General features: G+C 40.3%; 1 protein-coding gene across 1 annotated transcript in view; it reads right to left on the reverse strand.

Moving 5' to 3' along the window:
* The window catches only part of LOC140243724 (mediator of RNA polymerase II transcription subunit 24-like), a 29911-nt gene extending 17567 nt beyond the window's left edge, over positions 1-12344 (reverse strand). Inside the window, exons 1-9 of the mRNA XM_072323389.1 lie at positions 12272-12344; positions 9232-9388; positions 7859-7941; positions 7168-7286; positions 5654-6198; positions 4150-4245; positions 3445-3562; positions 2452-2623; positions 1874-1987 (exon numbers count right to left, since the gene is read on the reverse strand). Of these exons, the coding sequence (XP_072179490.1) occupies positions 1874-1987; positions 2452-2623; positions 3445-3562; positions 4150-4245; positions 5654-6198; positions 7168-7286; positions 7859-7941; positions 9232-9370 (1386 nt within the window). The 5' untranslated portion in view covers positions 9371-9388; positions 12272-12344. The remainder of the gene's footprint in view (positions 1-1873; positions 1988-2451; positions 2624-3444; positions 3563-4149; positions 4246-5653; positions 6199-7167; positions 7287-7858; positions 7942-9231; positions 9389-12271) is intronic.
* Positions 12345-13368: the final 1024 nt, after the last annotated feature.

Consider the following 13368-nt stretch of genomic DNA (forward strand, 5'->3'; position numbering starts at 1 on the left):
TAATTTTCAAGGTACAGGTGTGGAGAATTGGTGTGAATTTCTGAATTGAATAGTAAATTGTTACCATTTTCATCTGGCCCTTGACCCTAAAATTCATAAGATAATCACTTTCAGGTAGGACATGCATAATATGTACTAAGTTTCAAGATAACTTGAGCCACTTCCGAGATATGGAGGAAAAAGTTAGTTCAGTACTTTCACTTGATCTTTGACCTTTTGACCTTTGAGGCAAAAAAAGAAGAAAAAAAAACTTTCCAGAGAATTTCTATTAGGTTACACATGCATACACCAAGTGTAAAAAAAAAATAACCCTGCTGGCATTGCATAAATATGAGGGAAATAGTAAAATTTTGAAGTGTTGCACTTGACCTTTGACCCCTGACCTTTGACCCCATGAACCCTACATTCTCTAGATAATCAATTCCAGTCAATACATGTATATACTATGTTCCATGAAGATACCTTGAACAATTTTCCAAGGTACGGAGAAAAAAAAAAGAAGTTTTAATATTTTTACTTGACCTTTTGACCTTTGACCTTTGACCTCATGACCTAAACTTTCACCAGAGAATCTTAATTGGGTAATACATGTATACACTAAGTTTCAAGAAAATATCTTCAGGCATTCAATAGATATGGTGGAAATAGTGATATTTTATGTATTTGACCCTGACCTTTTGACCTTTGACCTTTGACCTCATGAACCAAACCTTCACCAGAGAATCTTAATTTGGTAATACATGTATACACTAAGTTTCAAGAAAATATCTTCAGGCATTCAATAGATATGGTGGAAATAGTGAAATTTTATGTATTTGACCCTGACCTTTTGACCTTTGACCTTTGACCTCATGACACAAACTTTCACCAGAGAATCTTAATTGGGTAATACATGTATACACTAGGTTTCAAGAAAATATCTTCAGGCATTCAATAGATATGGTGGAAATAATGAAATTTTATGTATTTGACCTTGACCTTTTGACCTTTGACCTTGAGCATGTGCACCCAAAAGTTGATAGGCACAACTTCATCCCCTAATACACATACATGCCAAGTTTCATTAGGATACCTCAACAGGTTTTGATAGTTACCTTGTCCACAAAATTCATTACGGACGGACGGAAGACCTCACGGTGATATGCTTGTGTGTCTACCCCTTTGTTCTCCCTTTTATTAAAATAGACACACAAGCAAAAATTTTAGCCACACAAGCCTGACGGAATAAAGGCCATCTATTGTGCACTATTGTTCTCCTAGCCACACATGCATACTCTCGTTAGCACGGAAGGACGGATGGACGGAAGGACGGACGGACGGATGGACGGACAACCCGAAAACATAATGTCTTCGTGGCGGAGGCATAAAAAGCACTTGACTAACCGCTTTTAGAAAGCAGGGGGAATAGTTGCTACCCTTAACATATGTCAGTATCAAGTTGATGGAATGTGTAATTTTCACGAAAAATAAAGTTTTGTGGAATTCCCTTTCTATTTTCTTTATATTGTTCTCAACACATGATGTCATAATCTCTAGTAGTCTCCTCATCCAGCGGTTGCAACACCAAAACTTTAAAAATTCATAACTTTTGCATCGATTATCTGATTTCCTTAAACTTTTGCTAATGTGTTCTACTAATGTTGCTGCTTTCACTCAATCCAAACTTCTCTTGGGGTTTTGGTTTCCTTTAATTAGGATCAACATGATCATGGAGTGTCACTGCACATGAACAACTTGACAGCTGTCCTCGTAAGTCCCAAAAAATCTAAGGCACTTGCTCACACACTTGACACATGGACCAAGAGGATGGCCCTGTGGATATGACAATTTCTCTAATCTCTACCTGCATGTCCACCTCTTCCATCCTCATTACCTTCAGGAAGGTGAACGCAATCCACTTGATCTCTTCCGAGGGGTCACTGTCCTCCACTAGCCCCAGGAAGCTGGCATGGAAGAGCTCTCGGTAAACTGCACTGCGTGGCAGATTCTGAAAAAAACAAACAGCACAATGTCAGTGCAGCAATGGATGATCATGAATGTGGTGGAGAACATACTGCATGTTCCATCCTAAAATATTTGTCAAAGAGCTTGGAGAGTAATACATAACTTGAATATTGTGCAGAAGCAGAATACAAAGACATGCCAAGGCATACTATTTCAAAATAGAATGTTCCATCTTGAGAAGGCTTTGTCAAAGTACTTAGAGAGTAATGCATACCAAGGGGTAACTTCAACTTGAATATTGCATCTATGCAGAATGCAAGCATGTTGAAAACGATACTATGTTAGCTGATCAATATTTTTACTGTCAATATCTATGCACAGACAGTGCTTGTTTGTTTTGTCTTAAAATGTGATCTCAGCTAAACCTCTGCCTCATATCTCCCTCCCGAGAAGTTGAGGGGATGTGACATGCCCTTCTGCTTTGAGTTTTTTTGTTTTTCTGCTCACCTGCAGTTTCTCCATGAGCAGCAGCTGGTCCACAAAGAGCTGGATGTCGCTGGTCAGGTTGAGGGCAGCCTCCATGAACGTCATGATGTTGACGCTGCAGCACAGAGCCTTCAGGCTCAGGGTGTTGTCGCAACGGCTCGTCGGGCGGGGATGCAACGTCTGGAGCGGTATCCTAGGCAACCAGGGACCAAGTTCAAACAATCAGGGCTAGAAAGGCACTTTCTGGAGCAGTCTTCAGGAACACATTAGCCACGTGAACACGCAATTCACCAGCAAAGACACGTTTAAGTAGAGCCTACATAAAATGTGTTCAACTGATGTATCAAGTAGTATTTAAAGGCATTTCTTAAATCCCTAGAATTTTTCCCTGTATTTGTACTTTTCTTTTTGTTTCTGATGTGAACAAAACACACTGAGAGAACAGTGCTCCAATTTACTCTGTATAAATAAGACCAAATCATCATCGTCACCACCATCATATATGCTTACAGTATCATAAAGGTAAATATGAAGATTTCTGCCACTTTTTGTTTGTTGTTAATAACAATGGGATTAGGTTTAGCAGAAATGACAGACTTTAACATCATGCACATAACGTATATCTGTGTGCACAAGCATGAAAACCTTACCGCCATATGGGAAAGAATGAAGCATGGTACCACTATCTTCTACTGAATGAAAGTAGGAGTGTCCTATGTGGGACTGACACCCTACGCCACTCTATCTGTTTACATAAATGTATGTTAAAACTCCCGCCGATCAGCACCTGAGGTCAATCTACAAAGCTCATAGGGCTCAGACAGCGATTCTGAAGTTCAAAGGTCATCATATCAACAGGAGTTCAGGACGATTCGAGAGGAGATGCTTCCCCTCACTATCATATACTCTCTTGATACTTTATAGCTACGAGAATTTTTTTTTCTAAAGCCTTCACAAAAACGTCAAAGTTTTCTTCTAGATGAAAATGATACCATCTCTGACTTCAATTCTCACCTGGCCAAATCTGCCAGATTTTTTTCCAGCCGCACCCTCAGGGACTCCTGTTTGCCGTCCTTCTTGGCCGAGTGCTGCGGAGGTCTGATCATGTTCAGGATCTGCTCCAGTTGGTTCCCTGCAAAGATGTCGACAAACAAATTTCTCTTGAAGGACAAGTTTTTCCAAACACAGGCATTCCACTTTAGCAAATGTAGAATGAAAGCTGTACAACTCAGTAAAATTTGAAGAGAAATCAAATGATTCGATCAAAGAGCTATAAATTATTACATTTTGGGTGAGCTCACATGCCATCTTCTCCAGATGGAAACTCTGCAGACACCTGAATGTCACCGTTTGCAGAATGATATAAAGAAAGTGTAAAATGAATTCTTATCAAGCAATTGAAAATCCCTATTTATCAGACATCTAAAGAGCTCTCTGCCAAGTTTCCTGGAAGGCAAGAAAAATATTTGCCTCATCATATCTCAGAAAGAGGACAAAGGATGTGTTCTGTCAGAAAAATACACAGAAAGCAAAGATCAAGGAAAATGTGAAATACCACTTTCTTCCTCACATGGTTTAACCAAACTATGTCTTCCATTTGGCTTCATATTCACTTTTACATTAATTTCTTTTTTCTTTTTCTTTTTAATCAATTTGTTTCCTATTTTCTCTACCAATACAATAATTTTTCTTTAGGAAAACAACAACAACAACACAGACCTTGCCCCCGCTGCATTGGCACTGGCTGCTGGGTTGGCACGCTGTTCAAAAGGGTCGTCAGATCCGTCATAGCCGTCTCAATCTGTGTCCAGAGGCCTACAGAGGATTGTCAGAAACAACCAGACAGTAAGATTTATTATCTATGATGGCACATTTGCACATGAAAGCATAATTTACCCTCCACCCAATGTTCTAAGTTTATACACCGAGTACTTTTCAAGGTATGGAGAAATAGTGTAGTTTCAGCACTGAATAGTAGAATATGAGCATTTAGACTTGACCTTTGACCCTTGACCTTTCACCCCATGACCCTCAAGCAGCACTGCTTGGCGGAAGTAAACAAATTAGGTCTTTCAACGCAAATGATCATTTTGGTCCATGATGGAGAATCCTAATCGGTGACTTTTTTGTGGGTTTTGAGCTGGGCAGTCACATACACGTATATACAATAATATATATACAGTATGTCCCCCCAAAAAATACAATTGGATTTTCGCATTGATAACATGCAATATGATTAAACTGTCCAAATGCTTCTCCAGGGTCTTAAAGGGAAGGTAAACCCAAAGAGCAATGTGGATTGAGTGAAAGCAGCAACATTAGTAGAACACATCAGTGAAAGTTTGAGAAAAATCGGACAATCGATGCAAAAGTTATGAATTTTTAAAGTTTTGGTGTTGGAAACGCTGGATGAGGAGACTACTAGAGGATATGACGTATGAGTGGACAACAATACAAAGAAAATATAAAGGATATTCAACAAAAATTCACTTTTCTAGAATTATGAAAGAGCAGTGGACCAACCGCTTTCAGAAAGCAGGGGGAATAATTGCTACCCTTAACATATGTCAATATCAAGTTGATGGAATTTGTAATTTTCATGAAAAATTGATTTTTGTAGTATTTTCTTTATATTTTCTTTATATTGTAGTCCACTCATACGTCATACCCTCTAGTAGTCTCCTCATCCAGCGGTTCCAACACCAAAACTTTAAAAATTCATAACTTTTGCATCGATTGTCCGATTTTCCTCAAACTTTCACTGATGTGTTCTACTAATGTTGCTGCTTTCACTCAATCCACATTGTTCTTGGGGTTTATCTTCCCTTTAAAGCAAAACATCTTAGCTCTATTTTGCAGAAAACCCCATTCAATTTGGTTGAGCAGTCACGAGTCTGATTCTTCCAAGTTTAGCACTTGAATGCTCTTGGAACTGCACATTAATGTGTAAACACAATAGACAGAACTTGGAGGGGAGAGATTCCTGACATGCTCTACAAAATTCCTCATTTCTCTGTGACCACTGACGCAAATCAAATGGGGTTTTCTGTAAGATGTGGGCAATGAGTAATAGTTTCATACCCTGAAATTGTATTTGGATTCATTCACTATTTTTAAAGTTATCATTGCAAAGGGTCTCGTCGTAAATTTTTTTGGGACATATGGGGCGAGAGATCGTTCCTGACAGAAATGTTTTATAATAAGTCTTAAACGCAGCATTTACTTATTTGCTTGGGCTCTTTTTCCTGTTCAGCTCCAGTTCCTGCTCCTGCTCCTGCTCCTCCCCCTGCTCCCACTCCACCTGTTCCAGTTCCTCCCGCAGTCCCTCCAGCTCCAGGGCCTGGTGTAGACCCTCCACCTCCACCGCCACCACCACTAACACCACCACTACCTCCTGCACTGCTTCCTGCAACACTTCCAACTCCTCCTCCTCCTCCTCCTCCTGCTCCACCCCCTCCACCTGCTCCTGTCCCTGCTCCTGTTCCTGTTCCTGTTCCCGCAGGCGGGGCCGCATCGCCCTCCTGCTTGGCCGCGCACTCCGCCTCGTCCTCCAGTCTGCCGATGTAGATGAGCAGCTTCAGGTTGTCGCGGTTGCACATGCTGCGCAGCAGGTCGGAGATGATGTCCACGTTCCGGTGGGTGCTGATGACGTCCCGCCCCTCCGACTGCACGTGCTCCAGAGACTTGCGGATGGAGTTCAGGAGCCACAGTATCACCTCCACCAGAGCCACACTGAGTTGGAGACTCTCCTCTAAGGAGCTTCGGATGCTAGAGATGGGGGGTTCAAGTGGAGCCAGAGTGATGGTTTGAGGTTTTCCTCTTCCCTTCAATGTCTAACATGAAACTGTATGCATTATCATCTCAATCCCTTTCTCTCTCTTTATGCCAGGACTGGGAATATTCTTGAAGGAAACACAGTACAGGCAATTCCTGTTATAACAAAGTCCTAAGGACTAGCATTTTTTTGGTTTTTTTTTTTTTATGTTATACATCAAAATCTTGTTACAAGCAAACTAAGTATATAAAAATATATAGGCAATGATTTTAGAACCCGAGTTTTTACTTTGTTGTAACAAAAACTTCATTATAAATGTGTTCATCCAAACAGGAGTGCACTGTGATCATAATCCAAATCTAAATTGTCTGTGAATGGCAGAACAAGCACATAGTGTCTGCTATGGAAGCATCTACTCCAGCTCTTTTAATTTGCTTGCTTTGTACTATTTTTTCCACGGAGAATTGGATCATTGTCTCACAAAGTTTCAGTGTGTAAAATAAAAACTTCAGAAGGAGGAGGGTGGGAAACTCCTGCTGATCAGCACCTTGGGTCTATCCACAAAGCTCATACGGCTCAGACAGCGATTCTGAAGTTCAAAGGTCATCATATCAACAGGAGTCCTCTAGTACACACACAACAAAAAATGTATGAGAGTACTCAATAATGATTGCGTATAGAAAAGTAGTTGAGGAAATTCATCTTCAGACTGTATTCAGATAGTATAGTACAGCAGGATTTAAAATGCTCTCTGTACATCAGCATAAAGCTAGTAAGCAAATTTCCTTTCTACTAGAGGGTGGGGTAGAGGACTTGGCTTGAAGTATCATTGGTAGTGCTAGCATAAACAAAACTTCTACAAACAAGAAATGTTGCAGAGAATAGCAACGAAACAAATGCAATAGTTTAACATGTTCCTTCTTCATCATATGTGAAGTCTTGATGCATGCAGCAGTACATACCCAAATTTGGTCATGCAGGTCATGAAGATTTCCAGCAAGCTGCGCATACAAAACGGTCGAGTGACAGCCACATTGGTGTACTTTGTCATGGCCCTCAAAACACCGGTCAGCGAAACGACCTGAAGGTTAGAAAAGTTATCAACATATATTATTTCTAATTATTGTATCCACCTACTATTATCTACTCTAAAATCTATCTACCAATCCATCTATCGGTTTCTACATTGTCATCTATCAGTCTATATGCATGTATTTAGCATATCCAAAATGTGATGGATAAGTGTAAATATGTGTGTATATAAGTGTGTATGTCTTCATAATCATGGACTGCAGCAGGAAATACTGTGCATTAAGATGGTATACGTGTACATGAATACAATAGATTTATGATAGTTTCCTTCAAATCTGCAAAATGTGCCAATTACACAGGATATCTTATAGACATGTATGTATGTGATACAGAAATATAATGAGGGTTCATAATTGGTACGGCCAATTTATCATACAAAATAAAATGATAGCACTCATGGAGGATAGGGAAAAAAAAACACAAAATTGAATGAATATTGACCCTCACTGTGCAAAAGATGGTGCAGTGTACCTACACGCCGCAACATGGTTTCTGCAATACCTTTCTATGCACACTATGTAGATGGATGGACTTTTTTTAGTGAGATTATGAGATACCTACATCAGACATGATGGCATGTCTCAGGTAGGACAGGATGAGACCGCTGGGTGATGGTCCCACAAAAGTCTGGGTGAGTAGCATCTCTGCAGAGGATGAAGAAATTCCATCAATCAATTCTCTCATACCGTGCGACATTTATTGTTATACAATGCCATCATCAGTACAAGAGCTCACATCCTATTTACAACCAGAGCTGACCATGAGACTATGTGAATACTAATGGCTTTTCTCATTCTGCTTGAAAGTCCATTGTATCTTTGAACATTACACCGATTCATAAAAAAAAAGAGAACAAACACTACAGTAAATATATCAGCTTATTAAGTAGTTAAACAGTTTGTTCTAATGTAGAAATCATGTAACATTCACAGAATATACAAAAGAAACACAGCCTTTTCATCATTAAACAAATGTTAAAGGACAAGTTCACCTTCATAAACATAAGGATTGAGAGAATGCAGCAATATTAGTAGAACACATCAGTGAAAGTTTGAGGAAAATTGGACAATCGATGCAAAAGATATGAATTCTTAAAATTTTTGTGTTGGAACCGCTGGATGAGGAGACTACTAAGGCTCGTGATGTCATATGAGTACAACAGTATAAAGAAAATATAAAGAAACTTCAACATATTTTCACTTTTTTCGCATAATAAAAGAGCACTTGACTTGCCTCTTTCTAAAGGCAATGGGAATAACATTACCCATAACATATGTCAGTAATGAGTCGAGGGAATGTGTACTTTTTTCAAAAGATGAAATTTTGTGAAAATTCTCTTTATATTTTCCTTATATTGTTGTACGCATGTGACATCATACACTGCAGTAGTCTTCTCATCCAGCAGTGACTGCACAAAAACTTCAAAAATTCCTAACTTTAGAACGGATTGTCCGATTTTCCTCAAACTTTCAATGATGTGTTCTACTAATATTGCTACATTCTCTCAATCCTTATGTTAATGAAGGTGAACTTGTCCTTTAAGGTAGTAAAGATATGCCATAACACCGTTATGAAAGACTCGGAAAAGGAAAATTCAGTTCAAGTAAGCATTACTATCTATGTAGAGGCAAATGAAACACACTCTGTCCATTGTTGAGCCCAACATTCATTACCGTACCCCAAGTGATGAGATATCTGACCAGTAATGAATCACAGGTTTGAGTGCATGACTTTTAAACTCTAAATCATTGCAATGGCCGCCTCTGGAGATCGAGTGCAAGCATTAGACTCTCATCAAGTATTTTATCTCCAGTCTCCATATTTTATTTTCTTCTTTTTCTTCACTCTGTTCCATAAATCTATTTTGTGGATATCCAAGTCAACTGTGAGGTCTACATTGTCTTTTACTTAGTGCGGATTCTTGCAGAACTGACCGGCTATTTGGTTGGCTTCCGCAGGGGAGCTGGGAACGAGGTACTGCTTGAGCTTGGTACTCCACTGAAAGTCGGCCCATCTCTCTCGCCAGGCCTTGAGCAGCAGAGCCTGGACGGCGGCTAGCCTCCCTTCCTCCATCGCGGAGAGTGTTAGGTCCTAGAGAGCACCAGGCCTGTATGTGAGATGCGTTTTTACATTCTTGGCTGGATGCAGCGGAATTGGTCTATCCTCCAGTTATCATTGCACCAAATTTGCATACATGTTGTGACGGTTAACAACGTAGGCACACATAAATATTTTCTGTAGGTACAGTATTTATGACTGAACTGGTCACAGATTGATGCAAATATACCCTATAGTGGTGTAGACCTCTAATCCATAACTTGATTGCTTACCATGTTCTGGGTAAACTTATCAAAAAGTGTTCAGTGGTCTTTCTTTGACTTAAAGGATAGTCCCAAGGTATCTTATTATAAAATTGCAACGCTGTACTTTTAACTGGGATGGGTCTATTAAGTGGAAAGAGTTAAAAACTAAAAATCCAGTGTTCAGTAAGAACAAATCAATACCAAACAAACATTGATCTTTTCAAATGACTGTGGTCAAAGTGGAACCACATAGAAGTGTATTCTTAGTATTTCTAAAGCAAGAAAGTCAGACTACCAAAGCAACATTCTTGGTTGTCCACTACACCAGTTGCCAGTAAGGGTATAGCTCAATACTATACATGTACATGTAGATTTAAACTTTTTTATACTTCATACGCCACCCGCACCAAGGTTCGACCATGCACAACTATAGCCTGAGCCTCCGAGTATAGGTTTCTAGTAATTCTACATGTAGCAAATGGTCAAATTTTGGACGGCGTTGTGGTCAAATTATGGGCCGGCTTGTGTTAAGGCAATGAGTCAAATTCATTTCTTGAGTAATTTAGGCCCCTAACTGTTAGGTGCAGGCCCTACTGAGGCTATTACGACTAAATTTTGTTTGTTTTGTTTTGCTAAATTTTACTGACTGGTCACTTACTGGCTCCACCCTCCAATAAATGCCCCTGATGAGGCTGATATTTCATCCTGATGCTCATCAATTCAAGAAATTCTGATTGAGGAAAGCATGAAAATTTGATTCAGAAAAGCTTTTTTTTCCGTCTGTCTGTCGCGACAAAGCTAAGTCAACTCTGGACTCTGTCTCTGCTGCACTGCCCAAGTCTCGCTGTTCTCGTCTAGACTAACTATACACAGCCCAGCCGCTGCTGTAACTAGTTAGTAGTACAGCAGTGACTGGGCTGTGTATAGTTACGTCTAGACAAACGTTAGACACTAATACCCCTTTCCCGCTGAAGGAAATCTTCCCCGGGTGCCCCCAGGGGCACCCGGGTAACCCCGCAGTGTGAAAGGAAACTCGGTTGAAACCTAGGGGAAGCCCTAGGTGAAACACCGATTAAATTTTGGGCAATTTTTACCCTAGAAACGTCCTGGGTAAACATCGATAGTTCAACGGGAAACTCCCGGTGGTTCACCGAGGAACGCCCAGCATGAAAGGTCGTCTCGGTCAAACACCGGGTGAAATATGCAGATTATGTCCAAGGTCATGCTTTGTTTCCTGTCATGCACACGTTCTTCGCTAGCTATCATTCGCGAGCTCCCAAATTAATCCGCACGTAATGCGTGTATGTAGAAAACATACACACGACTAGTGTGTCGTTCGTTTGTAGCTCCATGGTGTGACGTAGTATAGTATAGTATGGCTTTGCTTCGCGAACGAAGATACACAGGCATTGTATTGGATCGTGTTGCATTGTACCAGGGATGATCCTCTCACCTCCCTGATTGTACGCATGCCATATACAAATAAGTGCTGCGCAAAACTTAGATTAATACTCGAGTTGCTGTGTCGTTTGTCCTGTTAAATGTTGCAGTTGAATTAATTATCTTCCAGTTAAGTTACAGCTGTATGTGAGAGTTAGAGAATTACGAGTACGAACCACTAACTGTTTGTAAAGTATCACGTTCAAATGTCGCGCCATATTACACACTTCCGCTGGAATCAGCTGCGGCGCAAGCAAAAAAAAAAACATGTCTAGGGTAGGGGAAAGTTGATGCAAACAAAATTCACCGAGAGCATTGTTGTATCAGGTGTGAAACGACGGCACTGAAAATTTCACCAGGATGTTCCCCGGTGAATTCACCGGGGAACGGTGGTTCACCAAGAGGGGCAGCGGGAAAGGGGTAGATCTGTATAAGATAGACACTAACTAAGAAGAGGATCTAATGTTAGATCTAGCTAGATACAATTTATAGACTTCTACTATATTCTAGTACTTTTCTATACATCACTCAAGGCACTTGGTACTTGGTTGAGGTCCTCCTGAATACTCCTACTGCACTGGAGTTTTGACTGGAGGTGCCGAAGGATCCGATTCTGGATCTGGATCTGTTACTCTGAAAAGCTCAGGTTGAGCATCACTCAGAAGGGTGGACGTTTAAACAATTACTCCATTTAATAACATCTCCTTAAATTAGCCGAGTCAGTTTGTGTGATTGTGCCTTAATTTTTACAGAAGAAGGAAGTTCATTCCATGCTTTAATTGTGCGGGGGGAAAATGAGTTTCTGTGGACTTCCAGTCTGGAGCTGATGCCATGGTACTTTCTAACTGATAAGAATGTCCGCGTCTACTTCTAGACGCGGATCAGGGACAGTATTCTGAAATTGTAATTAAGTAAACGTTAGGGATTTAAACGAAAAGGGACAGTTTAATGAAACGACAAACTCGGTGTTTGCATTAATTTCGCATAGCTTCTCGACATTGTATAGACCCTCTACCTAACCCGTATTCATGATGAAGTCCCACATGTTATATTTGGCGCTGGTTTTTGCCAGTCTACATTCTTCCGGATCTAGATCAAGACAAGGTTCGTGTTCCTGCTTGAAACAGACCACACTCAGCTTTGAATAAGACATCTTTTCACATTCTTGTACTGAACACTTCAAGCGTTTAATAATTCAATGCGTATGTGATCATAAGAACAACTTACTTACATTTGAAGTTTTTGAACCTGTGGATGTGCGGTGCTGTTCAGCATCCAGCCCCACGCGTTTTCACAAAGCACATCATATCACACCACCACAAATCTCGGTCTAAGTACGAAAACGGGATCGCGGATTCGGTCCACACACACACATATTTATTTACACACGACCAACCCATGGACAGTCAATGGAGCGAGCTGCAGTCAAGCTAGCTAGCTGCAGTCGAGTCTCGGTTGTTGTACGCACAGTCAGCGTAGAGGGGGTATACGGCACTTGCACTGACTAGTACTAAACCACAGAACTCTACTGTGGTACTGAACCCCAGTCTGCAGACTAGAGTTTATCGCTTTACCTCCTTGAACGCTCGCGCCACAAACCAAACCAAACCAAACCAAACCAAACCAAACCAAACCAAACCAAACCAAACCAAACCAAACCAAACCAAACCAAACCAAACCAAACCAAACCAAACCAAACCAAACCAAACCAAACCAAACCAAACCAAACCAAACCAAACCAAACCAAACCAAACCAAACCAAACCATACCAAACCAAACCAAACCATACCAAACCAAACCAAACCAAACCAAACCAAACCAAACCAACCAACCAACCAAACAAACAAAACAAAACAAAACAAAGCAAAACAAAATACAATCCTGCATTAATCACCTTTTCTGTCCATGTTATATGTGGGAAATTTCATCATATTCGACTACCTGGCACACACACACACACACACAAAAAAAAAGTTTTGAAGAAAGTCGCAAATAAAGTGTCATCCCGCTTGTGTAAGTTTCATCCAAATCCGTCAACTACTTTTTTCTTTTACTTATTTTGCACACTGACAAACAAACTAACTAACTAACGGTAACGAAAACTTAACCTCCTCCCTTCAGCAATTGGCGGAGGTAACTAGTGCTGGTTATGGAAACTGGGTTCTATAATATTCACATTACATAAGAATAAATGAATTGAAGATAACTTGTTTTGTTCCATTGATATGGAAATCAATAGATGATGATGATGATGATCCACAGCATTTTTATAGCGCCATTTATCTGTTATAGAAACATTCAAAGGCGCAGACTCCTCCAAGAGAGTTA

This window comes from Diadema setosum, chromosome 20 (genome assembly GCF_964275005.1).
Source record: "Diadema setosum chromosome 20, eeDiaSeto1, whole genome shotgun sequence".
NCBI lineage: Eukaryota > Metazoa > Echinodermata > Echinoidea > Diadematoida > Diadematidae > Diadema > Diadema setosum.